This window comes from Natator depressus, chromosome 2 (genome assembly GCF_965152275.1).
Source record: "Natator depressus isolate rNatDep1 chromosome 2, rNatDep2.hap1, whole genome shotgun sequence".
Classification (NCBI taxonomy): domain Eukaryota; kingdom Metazoa; phylum Chordata; order Testudines; family Cheloniidae; genus Natator; species Natator depressus.
In genome coordinates this window covers 187,613,139-187,640,136 of record NC_134235.1, presented here as the reverse complement: position 1 = coordinate 187,640,136, position 26,998 = coordinate 187,613,139, and the positions used below count along the sequence as shown (strand labels likewise).

At 43.7% G+C, this 26,998-nt stretch overlaps 1 protein-coding gene across 1 annotated transcript in view; it reads left to right on the top strand.

The window, feature by feature from the left end:
- Positions 1-26,746, top strand: part of LOC141981908 (collagen alpha-6(VI) chain-like) — a 34,448-nt gene extending 7,702 nt beyond the window's left edge. Inside the window, exons 2-5 of the mRNA XM_074943533.1 lie at positions 16,667-17,227; positions 18,514-19,071; positions 21,336-21,911; positions 25,953-26,746. Of these exons, the coding sequence (XP_074799634.1) occupies positions 16,667-17,227; positions 18,514-19,071; positions 21,336-21,911; positions 25,953-26,533 (2,276 nt within the window). The 3' untranslated portion in view covers positions 26,534-26,746. The remainder of the gene's footprint in view (positions 1-16,666; positions 17,228-18,513; positions 19,072-21,335; positions 21,912-25,952) is intronic.
- The last annotated feature ends 252 nt before the right edge of the window (positions 26,747-26,998 follow it).

The window sequence follows — 26,998 nt, the reverse complement described above, 5'->3', positions numbered from 1 at the left end:
AATATCAGCTTAAGTATTTACCATAGCAACAATACAGTTATAAGCACTGGCCAACATACTTACAACAGGATCAGGAGGTACCTTCCCATCATGGCATGACTCTAGAGCAGGTAAGAAAAGGCCTGACAAAGAATGGCTAGGATACCTTCCATTTAACACACTATAACAAACAAGTGATGTCACTGCTGGTTATTGGACCTTATTTAAAGTCGGTGGAATCACTTTAGGGCTGCACTCTGCTCTCTTCAAGGTTTGTTTGTTTTTCTTACCTCACTTTGCCATATTTTCCCCTAACTACTAAGCTAAGCATTTCTCGAAAATAAATTAAACAAACAAACATATAACCACTTATTTACTGCACTTGGTACCCAATTAACCATGTTTTCTTTATTTGTATTACTTCAGCTCAAACCTTAAATAAGCTAATGCTGTGTTTCCAAAGAGTCACTATATGTTTAACACAAATAACCCTCCTTTCTCTTGATTTTCTTTTTGCTCACATACTTTTGGCCTATTGCTCATGCTAATATCCAAACTCAATTTAAAAACATCGTTCACTCAGGCCTAACATGGGTCTATATTCCTACAGGCCCAGCTGATGCTATTTTGGAGTCTAATTCCTGACTTTTTGATCTTTTGGGGTTGGCAATACTGATAACATCATTCAAGTTAGCAACAGTGGATTTCCCCCTTCAGACCAGTGACATTTTGTCCTAACTCAAAATGGCCACCAACTCCAATTGCTATCAGTAGGACTGACTGCCCTCAGCATGGTGGCTGCCACTTCCCTATAGCCTTTACACATCAAAGCGACGCTGCCCCCATTAAAGATGGCCACCATCTCTGATTGTTTCCAAGGGGATTGAAGCCAGGTTTCCCTCAGGGAAGTCATGGTGACTCCTTAGTCACCATGTGGGGACCAGGCAGGGGACAAGAGAACATGAAGGATCTGGGTGAGTGGGTGAGTGTTAGGAAACTGAGGAGTCTGAGGGAGCAAGAGTAAGGCTAAGGAGATGCAGGAATATGTGGAGACTGAGGGAGTGCAGAGGGGTGTAGAGAGCAGGCAGCAGATTGAAAGTGGGTTCAAGGCAGTGGGGAGGCAGGAGGCAGATTGTGGGGGACCCAGCAGAGGCAGCATGGGGTCAGACTAAGAGGTGCAGAGGTATGTGGGGACAGGAGGAGCCTGAAGTGGGTGCAGGAGAAAGTGGCATGGCGGAGAAGGAGAATATGATGGGTAGGAGACCGAGAGGGGGAAGAGAAGGAATTAGTAGGTGTAGGTGGTGGACAGGAGACTGGGGGATGCATGAAAGGGGAGCATGAGTGATGTGGCTGGCTATCTTGTCTAGTTAAGGAGCGAGACCGGCCTCCCAGCTGTATCGTATTTCATTGTAATTTTCGCCATGGGGCATTTAAGGCTCATGGTTGTGCTGTTACATGCAGGCTAATGGTGTTCTTCAGTCTGTAGCAGCTGGGGCTGGTACAGCAGTCAGCAGAAGCCAGTGAGAGAACAAGAGGAGACACCACCAAGCAGCACGCGTCCTTGGGGGGGGGTGGTGGTGAAATCACCACAGAGGACACAGGTACATGCTGGCAGCACCTCTTCTCCTTGGGCGTGTCAGAGGAGCCGCTGCGAGCCATTATCTGCTGCCAACCTGTAGCCGGAGGAACGGCAGAGCTGGGGAGCACTCTGCGGAGCTGCCCTCCACAACCACTGTCACTGCCTGAGGCAAGCCCACAGGCTGAGAGGAGGAGTGAGGAAGCCTGAAGAGGAACTGAGCTACCACTGCCTTTACTGTTGCTGCTGCTCCCTGAAGAATTTGCTGGCTAGTTAGATAGTTTCCTGGCTCTTTTGGGGTCGGATATGGAGAGCAAAAGTAAGGGAGTGGGGGAGAACAGGAGGCAACAACAGGCAGCAAGAGGAACAAAGGGGAAAATAGGACTGGGGAGAGGAGGTGGGAGGGCAAAGGATACTGTTTGAGAGAAGGACATGGGTAGTGCAAAGGGGCTCTTTGCTTGTGAATTGTGCCGTAACTGATGGATTACAATGATTCTTAAGTATAAAACCTGTTTTGGGGGGGGATGTATTTTCACTGTTTGAGTCCAAATAAGCCGGTTTTGCAATTTAGTTCAGCAATGAGAAAAGATCCCTAAAATCAGGTTTTATGACTAAAAGCCATTATAATCCATCACTTGCGGCACAGCGGGTAAAAAAGCCCAGGTGTTCCACATGTTGGTCATTTGTCATGTATTTTGATGAGATTGGATTGAATCTGTAATGCCCTATGCCATACCCTGGAAGCTGCTTTTTTGAATAAATCCCTGATATCAGCTTACTTACTTGTCTTCTGCCTCTTTTGCAAAAAGTAGAGTGCAGAATGGGCAATTGCATAACCTCCTGGGCAGTATACTAGTCCTGGTTACTAGATTGAAGATTTGTATAGGGGAATATCAGAAATGCCAGTTAATAGAGCTTTCTGGTTGATAAAGTGTCAGTTAACAAAGGTTTTACTGTATATGGCTTTTAAGCATTTTTTTTCAATGTGTATTGATTTAAATTTTCACAGTTGCAGAAAATTAGGAGGGAGGGTCAGACAATGGGAGGGGTCAGACAATTATTTAATGACAGTACATGCTGAAAAAATTAAAGCTTTATAATCGTTAAAATGCAATTTTTCAACACCATATGTCAAAATATACAAAGTAAATAACCTTAAATCAAACTCTGCGAAGTTCTCAAGCAGCATTTCTTTCTTTGCCTATCTGTGCATTTTGATTATTATCAGTGGAAATATTTTTTGTGGGTTTGTGTGTGTGCGTGTGCGATAAAATCAATGTTGAACAACAGTTACCAATTAAAAAATCTCCTCTTTCCAAGCCTACTCATCAGCTTGGGCACGTTCACTTTCAAATAAATGTCTAGTTTTGGCTTTTGTTATCCACTGTTGTTAACTAGTGTGTCATACTCTTCATCATAGATCTCCTCCTCCTCCTCCTAAATTCCAGCTTAGGTTTGGGGCAGCAGAAGTATGTTGTAGCAGGGCAGCGTAGCTTACACTGCTGCTTCCCTTAGTGAACTTGCTCTGTGAATAAATGACTTCAGTCTCCCAGGGCTGCCAATTCCATACCTTTCAATAGCACTCAATTTAAAAATGCCATGTATGGCATGCAACTGTAAGGTACACTGCATTATCTATCTACCCACTTTTTAAATGGCCATTTCCTCACTCTCTATATGTGGGAAACTTTCTCTTTAAAATTATTATTACTAGAATATACAGTAGTTCATGGCTGTCAGTTTCCGAGGAATTTCTGTGGTCCAGCAGGAGGTATTGTTGTTTATATAACTTACAAATAAAAGTTGGAAGAAAGGAGGAAAGTGCTTTCCAGCTAATTATCTCTTTGTGAGCAGTCAAAAAAATTAGTGAGTCAGTTGGGGCAGAAAATTCACTTGGCACATCATTAAGCCTGTGTTTCTGCATCTTTGCAGCATTACTCCCTAAAGAGGGATGAGGGTCACCTCATTATCCTGGCAGTAAAAAGAACTTGTGAAAAGAAGCATCGGAAGGGATTAATATAGATAAATTAAGAAAACATCAGCACCCTTTCTAAAAGCTGCTGAGAAAAAAAAACCTTGCCCAAGGCTGCTACCCAGCCCTCAGCTGCAGAATTTACAGGAATGACTGATGCTCAAAGTGAAAATCAGGTTAGTAAGAAACCCAGGAGAGTGACGAAGCCCTGAGCTTCACCCTCACAGCTGCTGTTGGCAGTGAACTCAGCACTGAAGACCAACCTTCTTCACTGTGTGAGAGACGGGGAGAGATTATTTCTGGTGGTTTGGAAGCCTTTGAAAGATACATATTTTAATTGTCATCACGGGAGGGCTTTTTTGGCAAACTACTGATAGAGTTGCTTTTAAAAGGGGTTCAGTCTTTCCTGAGCCACTTTGGAGGGTCTAAAGTTTTGAGCTGATAAACATCTTCCCTTTATGTGGTAAGTATCACAAGCTGTGTTCTGCATTACCAAGGAAAGCTACAAAATTACATTTCACTCTGTGGCAAGTTTTGCATTTAAATATACTGTTAGTCTGAAATTTTCACTCTGAAGTTTTGGTAATATACAGATTTTTCTCTAAAATCTCTTGAACTTTGATTTGTATATAGATCTATCAGTATAATCTTTTTCTCTCTCCCCCCCTTATTTATATCATTATATATAGGCAATGTGTGTACACATATTTAAGTTTAACTTTTTAATTCTGAATTTCCTGAGTATGCAATGCTTGTTTTTAAGATAATTATGATGTTCTTGTAATGTTTTAGACTCTTAAATTACTGATACATTTGCCCAACCCTAATGCCAGATAAATGTTTTACTTTTTTTGTTCACAAATATAGTAAAGGGGAAGGATGCTCCAGTGGCTAGGGCACTAGCTTAGGATGTAGGAGATCCTGCTTCTATTCGCTTCTCTGCCATGGACCTCCTTTGTGACCTTGGGCAAGTCATTTAGCCCCTCTGTCGCTCACATCCCCATCTGTAAAACTGGAATGATAAGACTTCTTCATAGGGGTGTTGTGGGGATAAATACATTCAAGACAGTGATGTGCTTTGAGCTTCACAGATAAGAAGTGCTATATAAGAACTAGGCATTATTATTAACACTCCATAAGGCATCCATTTCTTTCTCCATCAGATACCAATAAGCCATATGTACCCCCTTAGTCATACTCGCACTCTTAACACAATAATCAACTTCAGTGATGGTAAGGTGGAATGATGTTACATGTATATGGACTGTATGAAAGTCAGATGTGCCAGTTTCTTGATACAAAAGTGTATAAGGTCGAAACTAAGATTTTTGAAACTAAGAGCACAGGTTTGCTAAAATTGGGGTACATATGGCTTTTCAGTATCTGCTAGAGATGGAAGTGAAAGAGTTATTGATAATGTTGGAGGGTATGAGAAAGTGGCAATGAATGCCAGAGGCTTTTCCCTTCATATCTTATATCAATGTTTTTAAAATTTTGGGTGAGTATGATATGTCCTGCTGCCATCTTAACTATGATGAAAGTTTCTGCTTGTGTTAATGTATTGTATATAAAGCTATACATATACACACTGTACTTTTTGTATATTAAAAGATGCTGGTTTGCAAATGAAGGTGTTACATTCTTTGAAAATCTAATATCCCCAAGATAATTTCATTCTTATTCTGATCTGGATATTTCACAAAACTCCAGCATTTCTTATTTTTTAGTATTTTACTTTTACAAATCAACTTAACATATAGATTATGAAGAATTCCCTAGGTTTGTCTTATTTATAATCACATATTTTTTTCCATTTATGCTCTCATTTGAAGATATTGAGGCATGGTAGTAATTTATATTTGATAAATTATTCCACTAGAACAGTGGTGGACAACCTGCGGCCTGCAGGCCGCATGCGGCCCATCAGGGTAATCCGCTGGTGGGCCATGAGACAATTTGTGTACATCGACTGTCCGCAGGCACGGCTGCCCGCAGCTCCCAGTGGCCGCAGTTCACCATTCCCGGCCAATGGGAACTGCAGGCAGCCATGCCTGCAGACGGTCGATGTAAACAAACTGTCTCACATCCCGTCAGCGGATTACCCTGATGGGCCATGTGTGGGCCACAGGTTGCCCACCACTGCACTAGAAATATATGCATCTAAAGGAAGGTTTTTTTTAACCTCATCTAGTAAATGGATATTTTAGCCTGATGACTTTAAAGGCAGGAATTACTAGGTTCCTCAAAACTGCAAGAAGACTTACTACTAAAAAGTGACAAGTGTGTTTCACTTTTCAGGTCTTGCTAGGTCAGTGGTTCTCAACCTTTCCAGACTACCGTACCCCTTTCAGGAGTCTGATTTGTTTTGCATACTCCACGTTTCACCTCACTTTAAAACTACTTGCTTACAAATCAGACATAAAAATACAAAGGTGCCTCAGCACACTATTATTGAAATTTTAGTTTGTACTGACTTTGCTAGTGTTTATGTAGCCTGTTGTAAAACTAGGCAAATATCTACATGGGTTGATGTACCTCCTGGAAGACCTCTGTGTACCCCCAGGGGTTGATAACCACTGTGCTAGGTGATCCCAAAATTGCCGTGTTTACAAAGAGCTAGACTTTGTCCAGGACTGCATAACCACTCAGGGGAACACGATCTCCCTTCTGCCTCTGTCTAGATCTGGGCATGGAAGGGGAAAGCGATAATGTGCCTGGCTTGTTCTCCCAGAGTGAGAGACTTTCTGTAGAGAGCAGAAAGAAAAACAGGTATGTTGGTGTTCTAGGCCAGGAGTATAATTTACCAGTGATTGTAGCTGAGTAGTAAAAAGCAGAATCCCCAATAATATTGTTCCAGCATTTTGAAATAGTATTGAATGTTTGCTATAACATTACATTGCCATCATCATTCAGTATAAAATGTAGTATTAGAAATTAATGATCAGCCCCCTTTCCTCCATTGCATTATCCCCCCTTCCCACTACCCACCAGAAGCTCCTCCTTGGGTGTATTGCAAAGAATGGGCTCTGCAGGGACTCACGGAGAGGGAGGTCCCATTTAGGAGAAGGAGGGGCCCATATTAGTGGAGGCGTTGAATACTTTTAAAGAAAATGCAAGTGTTTCCCAGAGGGGCAATTTCCTTCCGTCACCTTCCATGCCTCCTCCACCCAGAGGCTTTTACTGCTCCAACTCCCCTTCCTGGAAACTTTTTCTAACCCTGCCCTTCCATTGTTTTCCTGTTGAAAAAGCCTGCCATTACGTCTGCCCCAAAACCTAGGTCACCGAAGGCAGGCCCCAGGCAAGGTGTACTATGACTGTGACACTGCATTGTTTGCACATTCCTAAGAGGAACAGTTCTGCTCTCCTCCTGTGCAACTGCCTTCCCAGTAGGTATTTAGGATTATAGTAACAGTTGCTTGAAACAGCATTTACTTCCACTTCCTGCTTGAACCCCTGTGGTGAAGGGTTTGTTGGTTAGTTGGCATGTTTATGTTTTGTTTCTTGTAGAGATGGGCATGCCTGGCTGATGGCAGCTTGGTTCCTGCAGAAGGAACGTTGCCATGGGGTAGAGGGCTGTCAGAGGAGAGGCACCAAGAAGCCACCCCTTTGTGGGATGGGAAGCTTACTCTTCCCTGTAGTTCAGCAGACTCTCTGGGGCTGAGAGGCAGCACCCTTCCCTTCTTGGTGGCTCTACCGATCCCTCCAACTGAGGGGACAATTCAAAGGTAATCCCCTGAAGTTGAAGTTGAAATTTTTTGGCCCCCTCTCTCCTGTCACATGAGTATTTCTGGGGAGTGTACACTTTGGCTCTTTGAGTGTCGATTTTCTGATGTGAAAGATACAAGTAAAGCCCTTGTCCTTACAGCATTATCATTCTATCGGTTGGCTGTCCCTTTTACCTGTGAATTTTACTTAATTTCCCCTGCTTCTCCTTGTGGAAACCATCAACAACCAGCAGAGTTATGTTGTGGGGAGCCGAGCTTAGCACTCTCTAATCAAGATTGCTGCAGCACATTGGCTACTCCCATTATGGGGTAGAATATCTCTTTTGCCTGATGGCACCTTAGAGACTAACCAATTTATCTGAGCATAAGCTTTCGTGAGCTACAGCTCACTTCATTGGATGCATTCAGTGGAAAATACAGCTCACGAAAGCTTATGCTCAAATAAATTGGTTAGTCTCTAAGGTGCCACTAGTACTCCTTTTCTTTTTGCCAATATAGACTAACACAGCTGCTACTCTGAAACCTTTTGCCTGATGTGATCTTAAATTAAACTATTTTCCCTGATTCTTGTTTACAGTGTCACCTGAAAGTGAGAACAGGTGTTCTCATGGTATTGTTGTAGCTGGCATACCAAGATATTTACGTGCCAGATGGGCTAAAGATTAGGAAGACCAGACAGCAAATGTGAAAAATCGGGACGCCGGGGGGGGGGGGAATAGGAGCCTATATAAGAAAAAGACCCAAAAATCGGGACTGTCCCTATAAAATTGGGACATCTGATCACCCTACTAAAGATTCATATGTCCCTTCATGCTTCACACCATTCCAGGGGACAGGCACCCATGCTGATGATGGGTTCTGCTCGATAACAATCCAAAGCAGTGCAGGCCAATGCATGTTCATTTTCATTATCTGAGTCAGATGCCACCAGCAGAAGGTTGATTTTTTTTTTTTTTTGGTGGTGGTGGTTCGGGTTCTGTAGTTTCTGCATTGGAGTGTTGCTTTTAAAACTTTTGAAAGGATGCTCCACACCCCATCCCTCTCAGATTTTGGAAGGCACTTCAGATTCTTAAACCTTGGGTAGAGTGCTATAGCTACCTTAAGAAATCTCACATTGGTACCTTCTTTGCGTTTTGTCAAATCTGCAGCGAAAGTGTTCTTAAAATGAACAACATGTGCTGGGTCATCATCTGAGACTGCCCTAACATGAAATATATGGCAGAATAGGGGCAAAACAGAGCAAGGGACATACAATTCTTCCCCAAGGAGTTCAGTCACAAATTTAATTAATGCATTATTTTTTTTAAACGAGCGTCATCAGCACGGAAACATGTCCTCTGAAATGGTGGCCAAAGCATGAAGGGGCACATGAATGTTTAGCATATCTGGCACATAAATACCTTGTAATGCCAGCTACAAAAGTGCCATGCAAATGCCCGTTCTCACTTTCTGGTGACATTGTAAATAAGAAGAGGGCAGCATTATCTCCTGTAAATGTAAACAAACTTGTTTGTCTGAGCAATTGGCTGAACAAGAAGTAGGACTGAGTGAACTTGTAGGCTCTGAAGTTTTACTTTGTTTTGTTTTTCAGTACAATTATGTAACAAAAATAATCTACAATTGTAAATTGCACTTTCATGACAAAGAGATTGCACTACAGTATTTATATGAGGTGAATTAAAAATACTATTTCTTTTGTTTATAATTTTTAGAGTGCAAATATTTATAATAAAAATAATATACACTTTATTTCAATTACAACACAGAATACAGTATATGAAAATGTAGAAAAACATCCAAAATATTTAACACATTTCAATTGGTATTCTATTGCTTAACAGTGCGATTAAAACTGCGATTAATCTTTTAAATCATTATTAATTTTTTTTAAGTTAATCGTGTGAGTTAACTGCGATTAATCGACAGCCCTAAATGTAATACAATGAAACCGACCCTGAATTTGTAAAATGTCTCACAAATCGCAAGATTGAAAAAAAGTTATATCTAGCTTGCCTCCTATCCTAAAGCCTTTTCTTCTTATAAATGCAATTGGACAGTATTTGCATGTACCGTGAAAATTTATATTGTCTGTCAAGCAATAGATTCTGTCTGCTTTCCAAAAGATTAGTATTCCATTCGCTATATTTTCTACAGCCAAATATAGTTTTCAAGCCACTGATAGTGTGTAATCGAACTACATTTTTTTCAGCTGTTTCTTGCGATTGTGCTGATTATTTAAAGAAAGATAACAAAGTCAGAAAACAAAGTGTGGAATCTAAACTATGCTGGATAGTGTAATTTTGATTGACCTTCATAGAAATTGGCTTTGTCACACAGATTCCAAAAATTCCAAACATGAATTCATCTCTACGATACTGATGCAGAGCCCTGCATCAGGGACTAAGAAGGGAGGCAATGTGATTCCTCTTCCCTGGGGCTTCAAAGAGCTGGTTAGTTCCCCAATACAATTTAGGGAAGCCCTTAACATTGGCTTAACTTGAACCCAGCTGGCCATGGTCCGTATGAGTTTTCTGGCAGCTAGGAAACAGCTGTCAATAAGACTGCTTCTGCCACACCTCCAACCCCCCTGAAAATGCCCTGGTACACTCCCGATGCTGGGGATTTACGTAACAGGGATGGGGGCATGCAGAGCTTGCTGAACCAACTCTACGACTGTCAGAGAGCTCCTTGAACACAGGATATTCTTTGAGGGACGTTACAGATGTTTTGCTTAGAGGTGTGGCCACAGGAGCAACTGTTCATTCTGTCATTGCCTCAGCCTGTTGGCCATTTGGCAGGGCTCCTTCTGCTTGTACTGCCCTGCTCCTCATCTTGAGGCTGCCTGCTGGGTCCCATTCTCCACTGGGCCGGAAGGACGAGGATTTGTGTTAAGGCTGTTAAGTGTATGGCAGTTGCAGGTATAGATCAGAGTGGAGTTTTTTGAGTGTGCATACACCCATAAGGCAATTTTCCTTTACAGATCAGTTTATTTTATGGACTCAGTTCTGATTTTAAAGATGCAAGGTCACACATCACTGACCGAAGGGCCAACCTTATGTGGCTTGTTCCGCTCCCTCCACTATCCTCCACCGGAGTGGAGGACCTTGAAGGGTGCAGACTGATGTTCGATTCCAGTGCTTGTGGAAAGGAGGTGGGGGCTGCAGATCGTCCATGCAAGGAATCTGCACCAACTGCATGCCCCAGCACCCCAGGAGCTCCCTGCATCACAAGGCAGAGAGCGTCTTTGCTAGGGATGGTGGTTCCAAAATAAAGCAGATTCACTGAGTAATATTGCCTGTGAGAGTGGCTGCAACTGGTGTACAGGTGATGTAGCTTTTAGTCAGCAGTAGTTGCTGCAAAGTGGTTAATAACCAATCTATGATCTGGGCAGAGGATTCCATCTCCCATATGCTTCCTCTAGAGGGTAGTCCATTTACTCCTAACTGTGCAGTGGGTCCAGGATTTGGAGTTCTGTGCAGATTGTCATAGTAAGTGTAGCCACAGCCCTTACAAAGCAGACATTGGTTAATAAAGGAATAAACTATAAACGAAACAAGCTGGCTTCCATCTGTTGTGGGACCAGAGACTGCACCTTTGCTGGGACTTTCAGTATAGCACAGAGACATCTAGTGGCCAAATGACATACTTACAAGTAAATATCTTTAATTTAGGCTTGAATAGAGACTGGGAGTGGATGGGTCATTACACAAAGTAAAACTATTCCCCCCCCACCCCCGACTGTTCCTCAGACGTTCTTGTCAACTGCTGGAAATGGCCCACCTTGATTATCACTACAAAAGGTTCTCCCCCCCCGTCCCCCCGCTCTCCTGCTGGTAATAGCTCACCTTAAGCGATCACTCTCGTTACAGTGTGTATGGTAACACCCATTGTTTCATGTTCTCTATGTATATAAATCTCCCCACTGTATTTTCCACTGCATGCATCCGATGAAGTGAGCTGTAGCTCACGAAAGCTTATGCTCAAATAAATTGTTTAGTCTCTAAGGTGCCACAAGTCTTCCTTTTCTTTTGCGAATACGGACTAACACGGCTGCTACTCTGAAACCTATCTTGACACAGTTAGTACTTCCATAGACAAGTAACTCAGCAACAAGTTGTTACGGACTCACAGGACTCATGCTCTCTCTCGGCTCCCTGGGAGGAACCCCCTTCAGTGCGAGAGTCCTTCTCAGGAGCCCACTCTCTCTCGGGGGTTAAGCTGTAGGCTCCACTGCCTCCTGGGACCGCACCACTCTGAGCCTTCAGCATGCCTGTCTCTCGCTGTGAGCCCCCTCAGGGAGTCCACTCGACCTGGACCCCCAGGGCCACCACATCCAGAGGGGATAATGCAACCCCGATCTCTAGACTGCAGCGACTCAGCCAGTGTAAAATGGAAGGGTTTATTGAGCGCCTGTAAAAAGCATAAGAGGCTCTCAGGGCTCTCGGGCCTAACATCCCTCAGCAAAGTACATCTAGGTTTCGTGTCACAATGGAATGCAGAGAGCCATTTCATTGTACAGCTACCACTATAAATCTCTATTCTCATTTAAGCTGTATTTTATTTATTTAAATATTATGTTTTAATAGCTATACTCAAGGGGCACATAAAAACAGCCGTAAAACATGAACTCTTAGGAGTTTCTTTATATTAAACCTGAAATGCAGAGAAACATGTAGTTGGAAGGAACAGTGGTAGCATTTTAAACTGCCTTTCATCATTGCAGAGAGCCTCATGTGCAATAATAGTCATAATCTGTAGTGATCTTTAGTGTTGCAGTGGTATTCAATTACATTATAAGGCAATGTCCAAATCTTGGCAGGCCAGCAGGTTCTCTCTAGAGCCAAAAGGCTCTTCAGGGTTTGCTTTCTAGTAAAAATACAGCAATTACTGATTTCTTTATGATGGGGGAGAGAGACAGGGAGTAGTTGCAGGAGACAGGAGCCTACTTAGTACTCCTTGATTGAGGGGAGCTGGGAGGAAAATGGGAGCAGTAGAGGCCCAGGGAAGTAGGATATGAACCCCCCCGCCCCAGAGCCTGTCTTGTCCCTGCCTCCTCCTGCCTGTGCTCAGCTTCTGCTCCCAGCTGGGGGCTCTGCTGTAAGGTTGGCCCCATGACTCATCGCTGACTCTGGGTCTACCCTGTGCTCCTGGGCTCTTCGACCCCCGTGCTTCCCTGCTCAGCCCTGGCTGCAGTGTGCCTTGCTGAGCCATCTCTTAGCACCCCCAGTCTGCCATGCTAGGGCTTGGCACTTGCCGGCTCAGAGGATGCTCTGGAGCTGGGGAGGGAAAGGGGCCAGAGCCATAAATGAAGGTTTTTTGTTTGGCCCACCGGACACCAGCTGTTCCTTCCTGCTCCTCACTGGTGGCTCTGCTCTAAGGGCAGCTCCATGACCCGGCTCAAGCGCGCCCCGGGCTTCCAGCAGCAGTGTCCTTGCATTTCCCTGCTAGGCGGCCCCTTTCCCTCCCAGGCTGCAGTGTCCTCCAAACCAGCAGGTGCTGGGCCCGGGCAGGGCACTTGGAGGCAGGTCAGCATGGGGAAACTGCAGCTGGGACTGAGCAGCGGCTGGAGCTGCTGGGAGCCCGCTGTCCAGGGCAGAGCTGGAGCCAGGTATTGGGGAAGTCCTTACAGTAGAGCTCACAGCAGGGAGCGGGCTGGAACAGCTGATGCCCAGTGGGCCAGACGGAAGGCCCTCAGGGGCCAGACCTGGGCCCCAGGCAGGCCACTGATTGAAGAACACTGCAGTATTTCCTAATGACCCTCATCAAGGGTTAGGGCCCCATTGTACTAGGCACTGTCCCTCCCCCAGAGAGGTTGCAATCTAGCAGTTAGAAAGTACGGGGCAGGAGAATAAACTAACAAATGGGAGGGCAGTGAGAGAAGGAAAAACTAACAGTAGAACCAGGGCCAATGGGAGCTGCGGAGTCGGCGCTCGAGGCGGGGGCAGCACAAGGAGCTTCCCTGATCACCCCGAGCCGAGCGACCGTGGGGGCATGCTGGCCACTTCCAGGAACTGCAGGGAGCCATGGCAGGCAGGGAGCCTGCCTTAGCCCTGCTGCACCACTGACTGGACTATTACGCTGACCAGAGCCGCCAGGGTCCCCTTTTGACTGGGTGTTCCAGTCGAAAACCAGCTGCCTGGCACCCCTAAGCCAGGCACATTTGCATAACTCAGTGTGGTCTCAGTAACAGCTGGCTGCCAGCCTAATCAGTCCCAGGTGGCAATGGTTTGTAGGCTTGTATCTTTTAAAAGTAGGTTTCAAGGAAGAATCTCAGTGAGAATAAGGTGATGGCTTGTGAATGTTGTCAGAAGGTTCTTCTGCAGCATGTGGGGTGGCATGGGAAAAAGCAGGAAGGTGCTTCTGAGACAAGCAGATAAATGGATGCTCAAGGTTGTAACTGGCAGAGCGAAGGTGAGGGTCAGGCCCATAATAAGAAACTAGATTTGAAAGGTAAGGGGCTGCTGATTCAGTGGAGAAGGGTGTGACTGTGCCCCCCATAAGGCTTTATGGAAATATGCTTATGAATATATATATGACATAACTGGAATATGTTTTATGCTACCTATGACAGGTAACATATATCTGTAAAGGTTATGATCTACTGAATCTATTAATCCTATTTGTATGCATGTATCATTTTTGTATTCGAAGTTATGAATATTGGCTGTATACTGGCTTGATTTGTAGCCTTTGTAAAGCATTTGGTCAGCTTCTTGAGAAAAGAATGTCTGAATTAAGTGCCCAATCAAGAACCACTTAAGCCAACAATGAACTTGAAGACGCCAATCCACATCTGAGCTTTCCCAGGAATGTGGCTTGGCTGGTAAGAAACTGAGTCCTGCATGGACATGTGACTTGCCCATGGGACTCCAAAACTCCATCTTGGAGCTGAACTTTGCATAGGAGAGAGGAGGGGGTCTCCACCCACAAGAGAAAGTCTATTTAAGCCCGTGGGAGACCTCCTCCATTTTGTCTTCAGCTGGCTAAAAAGAGAGCCTCTCCACCCCCAAGGATACTTGAAAGAAACTGGAACAAAGGACAGCAACTACAGGGGGTGTGAGTGATTGCTGACCCAGACTAGAAGGAGACTAGTCTGTAAAGGGAAGCTTACTGGGTGAGGTTTTTGTCTATATTCAGTTTTCTTAGACATAGACTTGAGTGTTCTATTTTATTTTGTTTGGTAATTCACTTTGTTCTGCTTGTTACTACTTCGAACCACTTAAATCCCACTTTCTGTATTTAATAAAATCACTTTTTACTTATTAATTAACCTAGAATATGTATTAATACCTGGGGCGGGGGGGGGGGGAACAGCTGTGCATATCTCTCTATCAGTGTTATAGAGGGCCAACAATTTATGAGTTTACCCTGTATAAGCTTAAAACAGGGTAAAACAGATTTATTTGGGGTTTGGATCCCACTGGGAGTTGGGCATCTGAGTGTTAAAGACAGGAACTCTTTTTAAGTTGCTTTCTGTTAAGTCTGCAGCTTTGGGGCACATGGTTCAGACCCTGGGTCTGTGTTGGAGTAGACTGGCATGGCTGGCTCAGCAAGGCAGGGTGCTGGAGTCCCAAACTGGCAGGGAAAGCAGGGGCAGAAGTAGTTTTGGCACATCAGATGGCAGCCCCAAGGGTGTTTAAGGGGAAGCCAGTGGAGGGGTACAAAGGGGAAATGATGTCATCAAAATCACCTTGGAAACATTTTAAATAGCTATGAAGTGGGAAGGTTGGAGGCATCAGTGCCACACAGGTGAGATTACAATAATTAATGTCTGATTTCATGGATAAAGAAGAAGACAATGAACCCTCTACCATTTTCCTGTTTCTTTATCTGGAGTGCTTTAGATTCTTATAACAGTATATTGGGATTGGACTACATCTTTCCCAACCCTATAAGTTTCCTTATACTAGTGTATTATGCAGTCATGTTCCAAGGTCCTTTTGATATTTGATATATGGGATTTTTATTTTATTCTTCCAGCATGAAAGCTTGGAACATTCATTCATAATATGAAGATGCTGCTGACTTTGTTTCTCTTCCTTATTGGGAGTCAAACTTCAGTAACTCAGACACCTGGTATGTCAGTATCCTTTGTATTCTGTTGTATTATGTGATTTTTTTTAAAAAAAACCCACCAATATTTAGTCCCCAATTTTCCCAATTGTGAAGCCTGAGACTCTTGAGTCAGGATCTCTATACCTTATGAGACTTTGTATAATAGACTGAAACTGTGTTTGGATAATGGAGATGGACATTAGATTTACATATTAGGTTGATCAGTGCTCTTGTAAACCTTGACAGACTTACATAGATTAAGGCCAAATTCAGAGGTGAAAATGCAGATAGTGTATAAATGAAGCCCACACTTGTAATTTAATTATTTTCAAGTGGGTACCTGAGATTTAATAACTCAGCATGTGCAAAAGGAGGATCCATTCCTGCACCCTACTCACATGAGTTCTGTTGGGGTCACTGGGATTCTACATGTAACGTTCTGCAGAACTGGGTCTTTGGTATAAATCCCAGGCACAGTGAGAGCTAAATTGTGGCATTGCATGTGTTGTAAGCTGTGAGTTGATGGTGACCCCTCCCAAACAAGGCATACAGGTTACATCAGTGGCTTTGCTTCATGGAGTTCCCCTTCTGGAGATCTGTAGAGTGGCAACATGGAGCTCTATGCACACTTTTACTAGGCGTTATGCCCTTGAATCAGTCTAGTCAGCATATGTATCCTTTCAGATTGCAGGATCACGCTGCCAAACACATCAGGGTTCCCTGCACCTTCCTCATTGAGTACTGCTTGTGAGTCACCTTGAATTGAATACACATAGGGACCGTCATTTGAAGAAGAAATTCTGGTTACTTACCTTACAGTAACTGGTGTTCTTCACGATGTGTGGTCCTGATCTGTATTCCACTACCCACCCTCCTTCCACTCTGCTTCTGATCCCTTCCTTGGGTTATTCATGGAACTGGAGGAGGTGGTCAGTCCATGTGGTCCCTTATGCCCTCGACTTGGAGCACAAGGAGGAGATGGGCACTGATGCAGCCCAAGAGACACTGCTGTTGAAAAATCTTCTGGTCTTAGGCACGTGGAGTGCATGCGCACCTCGAGTGGCGTACAGATAGGGATCACATAACTTGAAGAACTCCAGTTATCATAAGGTAAGTAATCAGCATTTCTCAGACATTGTTACTTTACATTGAGGTTACAGCCACTTTGCACCATGATCACCTCACTCTCTGGCAGATTTTCTGCCGCTGTGGAACTCCACCTGGGTTTGTGTCATTGTATAAATACTGGTTGACTCTGGGCCCTAATTACATGTCTATCTGCTTTGGTGCTTCTCTCAGTGTTTCTCTTTACATTTTGTTCTCGCACTAATGCTGTATACAATTTCTTTTTCCGTGTAGGATCTGTGGTCACAGAGGAAGCTGATATTTATGTGCTCATTGATGGCTCAACAAGCATTCTTCCTAATGACTTTGGAGACATCAAAAATTTTTTGAAGGAAGTGGTTAAGATGTTTAACATAGGGCCGAATAAAGTTCGCTTTGGAGCCGTGCAGTACTCACATGTCAAAAGACTGGAGTTTGAACTTGATGAATACAACAAAACAAACGATTTAGAGACGGCCATTGACAACATTAGGCAAATTGACGGGAATACCTATATTGGAGAAGCTTTGACTTTCATGCAGCCACTGTTCAAAAAGGCAAGGGAGCAGAGAGCCGGCAGGGTGCCTTGTCACCTCATCGTCCTAACAGATGGGGAGTCACATGACAGTGTGAAGGAGCCTGCTGAGAGCCTGAGGAATGAGAAGGTTAATATTTATGCCATTGGTGTAAAAGATGCAAATGAAGCACAGCTACATGAGATTGCAGGGTCAGAGAGCAGGACTTTCTTTGTGCAAGAGTTTGACTCTTTGAAAAACATAAAAAATGAAATTGTTCAAGTGATCCGTTCTGAAGAAGGTAAGGAAAATTTTGATTTTGCCCTTTGAACTCATAGTGCTAAATGAACATGGAGCCTCCTCTTATATAACAAACAATTTCAAATTCAAAACATGATAAGCATATAACTCCAGCCTGAATAACTGAAATGTATAAATATACTTTGAACTGAGATGGCTGTCCGCAAGCCAATTATAAATAATGCAGTTTTCTTTCTTTCTTAAATCTATTATGTGTATGTTCATCATATGCTTTAAAAAAGCAAGGGTATTTTTATTTGGTTTCAATCAGAGCATCAAAGCACTCCTTTTCCTTCCTCCTTTTTTCCCTCAGCTTTGTAACAAACAAGATGGCTTTTCAACTGAAGAGGGTAGTCCTACATCAAGTAATGTGTTTTCCAACTTGTCATGTTGTGTTGCTATTGCCCCAGTGTAAATACCTGTGTCATGAATTGTTCAGGTGCCCACAGAGCACTAACCCTACCATCAGTCTGCAGTCAGGCAAGATGACATTTAAGATCATTGTCTTTGTAAGACTGTAATGCTCAATAGCCTTCAACCCCACCACTACCCACCACACACACAAAGAGTAAGAGGAACACAAATGCAAGCTAAATTCTCTAGCAGTGAGCTATGTCAAGTTGGTGTTTGTGATTAACAGGTACATTATTAGAATGCTAGTGTCATATGCTTATACACAGCTGTAAACACCTGAATCTTTTGTGCCTCTATTGATTTGTGAACCACAGAATCTTTTTCTGTTTGGAAATGGAAGTGGCTCAGACAACAATATCTCTCCTGTGTGTGTAAATGCATGTACCTAGCAAACCTCTCCTTAGCAACCCTACTAAACTTATAGCAGTGCTGTCCAGTGTCATGCAACTCGGGTGGCACTCACACAAGCAGCAGCCCTGTCACACCTGTGCTCAGCCCATCCGGATCCTCATGCACCCAGTCAGGTTGCAGGGACAGCTCTGCAGTTGATTCTCCTGGAAGCTACTGTGACACTTGGGTGACCTCTCTGCCTCACTTCTAGCTGCTCCCTAGTAGATTCTAATGCATGGCAGCAACCGGAGGAGGGGGCAGTAACAGCATGTGAGAGAGGGCCCCAGGCTCCCCGACCCAGCTATTCTCCAGAGAGCACCCACCCATCCATTCACCTACCTCATTATTCCCCCATTTACCCAGCACAGCCAGAAATCTTAGCACCCACCCATCTATCCCAGACCATCCTACCCCAGTTAAGTCTATTTACTTATTTTTAATGTAAAGCCTGGGTTATACTAATATAAATGTTTTCTTCTATAGCCTGCAAAGAAACGACAGCTGACATCATGTTTCTAGTGGACAGTTCTGGAAGCATAGGACCAGAGAACTTTTTGAAAATGAAAAACTTTATGAGAGAACTGGTGAACAAATCTGACATCAGCGCAGACCGAGTGCAGGTTGGGGTCGTCCAGTTCAGTGGCACAAACAAGGAAGAGTTCCAGCTTGACCGATACTCTTCAAAAAGTGACATTTTCAGTGCTATTGATAGAATGTCTCTTATAGGGGAAAATACACTAACAGGAAGCGCATTGACATTTGTGGCTGATTATTTCAAGCCTCCCAAAGGTGCGCGTCCAGCTGTCAAAAAGATTCTTATCCTGATAACAGATGGGGAAGCGCAGGATGAAGTAAAAAGTCCAGCAAGAGACCTACGTGATCAAGGTGTTGTTATCTACTCTATTGGGGTGTTTAATGCAAATAAAAATCAGCTGGAAGAGATTAGTGGGAAGCGTGAGCTGGTTTTTTACGTCGAGAAGTTTGATATTCTGAAGCACATAGAAGATGAGATCATCTTTGGAATATGCAGGCCTCATGAGGGTAAATAAGTACTGCAGTTTTCAATAACTCATATCTATTCTGTGTAGGAATTTTGCTCTGTCCAAATAGTTGAGTATTGTAATAAAGTAAATAAACAGGCATGCTTTCTCCTTGCAATGCCATCTTCTCTTGCAGATGCCTACAGGGATGAGAAGCATGCGAGAAAATGAAGGTAGAATTTGGATCACAGTACCAGGAGGTCTGTCCTACTAGCTTTCAAAGATGCTATATTCTCTCAAACAAATAATATAAATTTCATAATATTTTAAAAGTACATGTATGCTAATGTGTGTAAGAAAAGACTAAGAATCTGATTCTCCCTTATATTAAGGCTCCTTTGTGGTGTTCTCGCAGTGTAAAACATCCTTCGGGACTGATTCTTGTTTACACTAATGGCCTAGTTCTGCCCTCATTTACAAAGGAGCAACTTCTATTGAAGTCACAGAAATTGTACACACGTAAATGAGGGCAGAAATGGGCCCTATAGGTTGTATTTCCCCGATAGACTTTAGTTGTACTCATTTACACAGGAACCATGAATGGCCTAGAAGATAGGTACACACACACACACACAGTCTGGCCCCTTTCCATGTTGCCAGCAATACAGCACCGGAAACTACTTTTGTTGGAACCGTATTTACAAGTTTCAGTGTGGGTTCCAGATGCGGTTCAAACCCAATGTAGCCAAGGCTTTTAAGAAAATGTGTTGACAGAAGCATTTAAATATGTTCAAAAGAGGCATAAAACAGTGTAAAGATAGATGAAAATGGTAGTGAGTACCACATGCTACTAATTTTTGGGGGGCCCAGTCCAGGACTGTGTGAAATGAACTCTCACAGAAACTAAGGACCGTCACAAACCTCTCCACCTTCCACTCCAAGTGCAAGGTGTTTTCCTTTGACCTGGCCTTCTCTAACATAAATATATGGGGAGTGGGGGTGACATTCAAAACAACTCACTAAACACACTTTTGCTCCTGGGGAGAAGATGAGAGGAAAAAACACACACTGCTTAATACATGGCTGGAAGGCACACAGGCATATTAAGGTGATGATTGCAGTATAAGAACCTATATAGACTAAAATAGAATGATAACCATCTGTGCAAACACTTCCCTGCAGAGGCTGCTATCCAAACACTGCACAGCTTGCTGGTGCATAAGAACCTGAAAAATGGAATAGCCCAGGGCCAGGTTATGCCTGGCCCCATACATGGTTGTGCAACAGGGCTGGGGAGAGCACAAGGAGTCTCCCTCCTCTTTGCACATTGCATGTTCCATTTCAGGGGCTTACAGGACTGAGATCTGGGTCTTTTTTGCACTCACTTATCCAATTGCACAAAACACATTTTTGCTGTTGTAAAGTGAGAACAGATCCAAACCTGCCACTGTGTTATGCCTTGAAAGGTGTATATTTTGTTCCATGTTTATGAGCTACAATGTCCTCCTTACGAAACTGTTAATCAGGTATTGACTTCCCATCTCCTTGTCATAAATGCTGATCTTTAGTTTAGGAGTAGTTTTAATGGGTTTCACAAGAGTCCCGTTCAGCCCTTTTTGGTCACTGCAACACAGGGCCTTGGGGGCTGTGCAGGGGTGGCAGGGCTTCAGTCTCCAAATTGAACATCTTTCTTACACACAGAAAAAAAATTGCAATAGATCCAAAGCACAAAATAAATTCTGCTATCATTGATGCCTGGTGGGTCTCCATGCATTTCAGTGTGGTTGCATAGATGCAAATGGCAGCAGAATTTGGCTCATTTCCATTAGTAAACAGTACATAAAACTGTGTGTGTGATGACTCTGTAGAACAAGGGTCACAGAAATTTGACTTAACTTCAACAATGAAAAACTTAAAATATGTTTTTGGGGAAAACAAAAGCTTTTAATTGGTGCTTGTATTCTATTAGAATACAGATTCATAGATTTTTAAGGCCGGAAGGCCATTACGATCATTACGATCATCTAGCCTGATCCTATTCGGTTGTGTTACTATTCATTTCTTTCCCCCGTCCCTCTGGATTTTAGATTAAGTTGAAACTATCAGTTATTTTAGGATTAGTGGTTAGGCTCTTCTATTGTGCACTGATGGATTTTCCCAAAACATGCCTAACATAGGATGTTCAGTTGTGTTACTGCCTCCAAAAAGTGATCCAAATTCACAAGCTTTGCTTGAATACAAAGGGACTAGTAAGAGAGATTCAGTAAGAGTCCGTACGTACTTATCTGTTTGGGTTTTTTTGTTTTGTCATTTGTTCTTTTACAGAATGCAAAAGGATAGAAAGATTAGATGTTGTGTTTGTGATAGATGGATCTGGGAGCATAAGTCCCTTACAATACCAAGCCATGAAAGACTTCATGATTGCCTTGGTGAAGAAATCTGATGTCGCTCCAGATAGAGTTCAGTTTGGAGCTGTAAAATATTCTGATGAACCGGAAACGTTTTTCTACCTTAATAAGTACACAGCAAAATCCGAGATTGTTGAGGCTATCCAGAATGACGTAACTAAAGGAGGTTCAACGTATACAGCCAAGGCAATTGGCTATTCGGAAGCTCTGTTTGCTCAGGAGCATGGCAGCCGCAAAAGCAAGGGAGTTCCACAGATTCTTATAGTGATAACAGACGGTGAGTCCCATGATAAAGCACAGCTCGGTGACACAGCCAAGAGATTAAGAGACAATGGAATTATTATCTATGCTGTTGGGATAGAAGGAGCAAAACTTGATGAGCTTTTGGCCATGACTGGATCAAAAGACAAATATTACTATGTGGATACATTTGAAGGACTCAAAAACACATCTATAGCAATATCAGAAAAAATATGTGATGATTCAAAACCAGGTAAGTGTTTGTTTTACTACTCTATACAGTTTAAACTTTCCTCATCATTTTATTTAAAAATTGGCAAAGATGGGGAGACACATCTCTAAAATTTCAAAGCAATGTGTATGGCTTCATTTGTTTATCTAGCTTCCTTATGGTATTCTTTTCTCTTTAGAAAGCCACCCTATAGGGAAAAAGGGAAGTTTCTTAAAGTTTACCCTTACTTGATGCTACAACTGAGGATTTTCATTGCTTAAATGGTTGATATTATTCTTAGTCTGTGCAGGTTCAGAACTTTCATAAAGATAAAATTAGGGTACTAACTTTTCACTTTAAAAGGCCTGAGTTCAGGTTTCAGTTTGATTAAACTAGTTGTTGTGGGGATAGGCAATTATCTACATCACAAAAGCATCACATGATTTTGCCTGGTTGATGAGCTCTGCTGAGGAAATAGGCAAGAACAAGCAGATGGGGACTATAGCAAGTGGCAATCAAAATGCAATGGCAATTATGAGGAAACTTACACCATGCAAACTGCACAGTGGCATCTTCTAGTCCAGTGGTGGGCAACCTGCAGCCTCTCAGGGTAATCCGCTGGCGGGCCACAAGACTGTGTGTTTACATTGACCGTCTGCAGGCATGGTTGCCCGCAGTGGCCGCGGTTCACCGTTCCCAGCCAATGGGAGCTGCAGGAACGGCGGCCAGCACGTCCCAGCGGCCTATGACTTCCCGCAGCTCCCATTGGCCGGGGACGGCGAACCACAGTCACTGGGAGCTGCAGATGGTCAATGCAAACAAACTGTCAGGCCGCAGGTTGCCCACCCCTGCTACACTTCCAAACCCCTGCGCTGTATTAAGAACACACATTTAAGTGACCAACTAGTCAGATTCATGTTCATTTGCCTGTCCATGCTCCCACAGGCCATAGGAGGGATCACAGAGATCTTTGCACCCCAAAGTAGTCACTTGCATCTTTGCAAAGAGACTGTAAAATGCTACTCCTACTAGTGAGGAAATCCAGTTTAGTAGTGTTTTATGCCCACTTTATGCTTGTGTACTGGAGTGTATAATGTGGAAGTCAGTGGAGAATCAGGCCCCACAATTTCTACTTTTCCTAATGCCCTTCTCTGTCCCTTGTTAAAACTCAGTACTTTAGGTGCACTTTCTAGGTTGCTGGTCTGTGCAGCTAGTTGAACGATTTGTTGCAAATAAATTGTCAAATTTGGTCCTTTTTAGTGTTTGAAACTGTTTGCAAATAAATCCTGATTTCTGGCACATACTCCTAAATGTTCACTGAATAGCCTCTGTCATAGGAACAGGGTGGCTGGTCCCATGTACTGGATAGCCTGGGGCTAAGCCAGCCCTGATTGCAGGATGAACCACACCTGGGTTGAATCAGGAGCTGGCAGGATAAAAAGAGCAGGAAGCTTCAGGGGGTGGGAGAGAGGGTTGCAATTAGGTCTATGGATTGCAGGGAGGGAAGCAAGAAGGTGTCTGTAAAGGTCCTGAGTCAACAGGGAAAAAAGCTGAAGTTGGAGGAAGGTCTCTAGGCAGTGAGGCCTGGGAGAGACCCTGAATAAGCAGGAGAGAGACTGTAAAGGCCAGCTGGGATGAAGACTGTGTGAATTTGTGTTTTGCATGTTAATCTGGAGAGAGACCTTGAACTGCTTGGGGCCTTCAGGACCAGTATGTGTCAGAGGACTCAATAAATGGGATGTCTGTGGTGGGATTCTTGGAACCACTTCTGAACTATGAGATTTAAAGGGCCATGGAAGATGGATAACAGAGTCAGGGTGCTGCAGAATGATCTCTGGCTGCAAGGGGTTGCCCAGGGGGCAGTGAGCAGGCCTGTGCTACAGTGACCCTATGGGCTTTTTGCTAACTGTTCACTTATTTTCTATTCATTATTTGCACCGTTAGCTAGCCAACATAAGTCACAGGATGATTCTGCTCCCTGATTGGATGAGTAAATTTTTTTTCCCCCACAGGTGAATAAAGAACAATAAGTAACAATGTATTTCTGGTATACATTTTCAGATGAGCATTCAGATTAAATTCACAGCACTCCTGTGACTCCCACAGTTTTCTCACTCGTCTGGCAGCTGTCGGACTATTTGCAAGTGATGAATAACATGATTCCATGGATACTATCAGTGTGAATGTATTTAGTCACAAGAATATTTACAAATTGCTGTTTGTATTATTTGACCAGTGCCCTGGGTCAGAGTGGACTGTAATCAACCTCCCCTCCTGGGGCTACTGGAGTGCTACTGTCCACCAAACTTCTTTAGATAGTCAGTAGCGTGACAGCTTTACTGCGCCTCAGAGGCAAGCACCATAGGGGCTAGGTCCTGTAGGGCTCCCAGGAAGCACTCGGAGGCATGCCTGTGTGAACGAATAGTTGACTACGGCTGGGAGGAAAGCTCATGCATTACAACGCCTTAGGCTAGATCTACACTGACAGTGGGGTGCAAAGTACATATGCTACATGCCCCTCTACCCCAGGTATAAAGACCACAAGACAGAGAGGCTCGGCTTAGGTAAAAAAAAAAGACATGCCAGAACCTTCGGGCATGTATCCTATATCTCTTACATGCCCAAGTCGTGCCTCAACTGTCTATGCTATTTTTAGCAGTATAGTGTCTCTCTTGCGAGAAAAGGCTCTAGCAAGCATCAGGCAGTGAGGAAAGGCTCTGGCAGCTCCCTGTTGCCCGAGTCTTTTCCCTGAGGTGTAGTTACCCAGTACAGTGTTGATGCAGCCTGCTTTTCACCGTGGTGTGTAGCTACACATATCCTACACACCGCCACCAGTGTAGACAAGGCTTTTGTCAGTTACAACAATGACAATTGTTAACTTGGCCATAAGGGGAAAGTTCAGTAAAGGGTAAGGGCTCCTGAAGCCTAGTAGTTGAGGTTCTTCTAGTGCATTCTGTTATTTGAGGACAATTGCAGAACACCTGCTGGAAATGTGTAAGGTCTGCAGTTCACTGGCTCATTCAGGGCGAGGGTGAGGGCGAGGGCGGGAGCACTTCCATGCTAGCATCCAGTTGTTGCACAGACTGCTTTCCCTGTTGTGAGAATTAGGCTGCCCCTGCATTGCCCCACATGCCCTGTTTTATGTATGCCTGTCCCTTTACAAATACCTTGTTCGGTTTCTGCTTCTGGAAACTCCTCCAAGCTCCCCTGTATTCAGCAATGTCCTTTGCCTGAATCTCTGCTCCTCCCGACAGGTTCTGTGTGAGCCTGTAACAGCCCATTGTTGCTCCAGTCTCAAAAACCTCACCCCATGGAGCTCTGCTCCCACCAGTGAGGAACAGAAATCCCCATCCCATGCCGGATCCAAGCAGGAGATGCCTGGGAATATGGGCTCACAGCCACATCTCTCTGACCACTTAGAAAAACAGCAGGAGGAGCTTTGGAGTGTTCTTAAAGCCCCAGCTCCAGAAACTTTTCTTGTTCCTCCAGCAGCAGAGCAGGGAACGGGGGGTGGGGAGGGGTGTTGGGGAGTGCCTTCACTCACCCCCAATCATGTTATCAGAATTTTTGTCCTCTAAAATACAAACTCTGATCTGCCTTTACAACTGATTTGCTGTTTGTCCTAATCTCCTTCCATCTCTCTTCAACTACCACACTCCTCCGGCTGTGGGATGTCAGCCAGCCTCCATCCCTCTTCTCTTTTTCCTTTGGAACTTTCCTCCTCTTCCCCTCCCCACTATCTTTCCCTCTCCACACTCCCTCATGCTCATTCTCTCCCCAAAGTGAGCTTAAAAAAAACCCAAATAGGATTATGATTATTTCCAAGTAATAAAAATATACATAAAGTGAATCAACAAGATGTGTGCAGAGCCCCCAAAGCAATCACACAGTCTTGTATTTGTAAGCCTTGTCCTGCTCTCACCTTCCCCACTTCCTTTGTGTTTGTCTGCACTTGTTTTGTCTTGTCTCTGTTTAGACTGAAACTCTTTGAGGCCAGGGAGCCTGGCTATTTGTCTGCGAAGAGCCCAGCGCATTAGGAGCACTATATAAATAATAAGCTAATTTTCCTTTTTTCCATTTCAGAGTGTGAAATTCAAGCAGACCTTGTTTTCTTGATTGATGGTTCCAATTCTATACGCCCAGATGACTTCACCAGGATGAAGAATTTCTTGAAAGATATAATAGATCAGATTGATTATGATCACAATGTTCAAATTGGCATTGCCCAGTACAGTGACAGGTATAAAAAAGAATTTGGCCTGGGTGCTTTTCAGAGCAAATCAGAACTGAACATTCAAATTCAGAACATTAAACAGATGACAGGAACTCACACTTTAATTGGAGCTGCACTTAGGAAGGTGAAGGAATTCTTTACACCAGGCGGCAGCAGAAGAGTAACAAGAAATGTCCGACCAGTTTTGCTGGTAGTCACTGACGGGAAGTCGTTTGATGATGTTGCTGAACCAGCAGAAGATCTGAGAAGGGAAGGTGTTCATATATATGCTATAGGAGTTGGGTATATTGATCACTCGCAGCTCATGCAAATAGCTGGTGTCTCAGAAAGGAAGTACACTGTTCACGATTTCAATGAGCTGAAGATTATTAAAAAAAGACTAGTTGATGACCTATGTAAACCTGATGTTCCTACAAGTATAAATGAATAAGGGGGAAATTCAGATTTCAATCCTGACTTCTTGTCTCTGTCCCACCTCTAGAGCTCTTTTTCTTCAAACTTGTATCGTTTTTGACCATCACTGGTCTAATAAAAGCCAGGTTTGAATTTTCTAGATGCAGGATTTATAAATTACTCTGGCTCAAAATTACTGATCGGAACATGCAGGGAAAATGCTTTGTTTACATACTCCTGTAACACACACATGGCTGCACCTGTTTTGCGCCTACTTGCAAAATAAACTAGGGGGTTGCACACTTTGTTGCTTCTGTAGGTCAAGCTCATTGCACACACTGGGGGCTCCTTGCATTCATCTGTTCCTTCTCACAAACTCTGTGTGCCCCTCTCCCATCCCCCTCTATTTCAGGGATTCAGTGCAACCTGATCCTCATGGCAGGAGCTCTGTGTCCCTCCCGTGCCCTGTCCCCCAACTTCCTCTTCTCCCCTCACTGTTCTT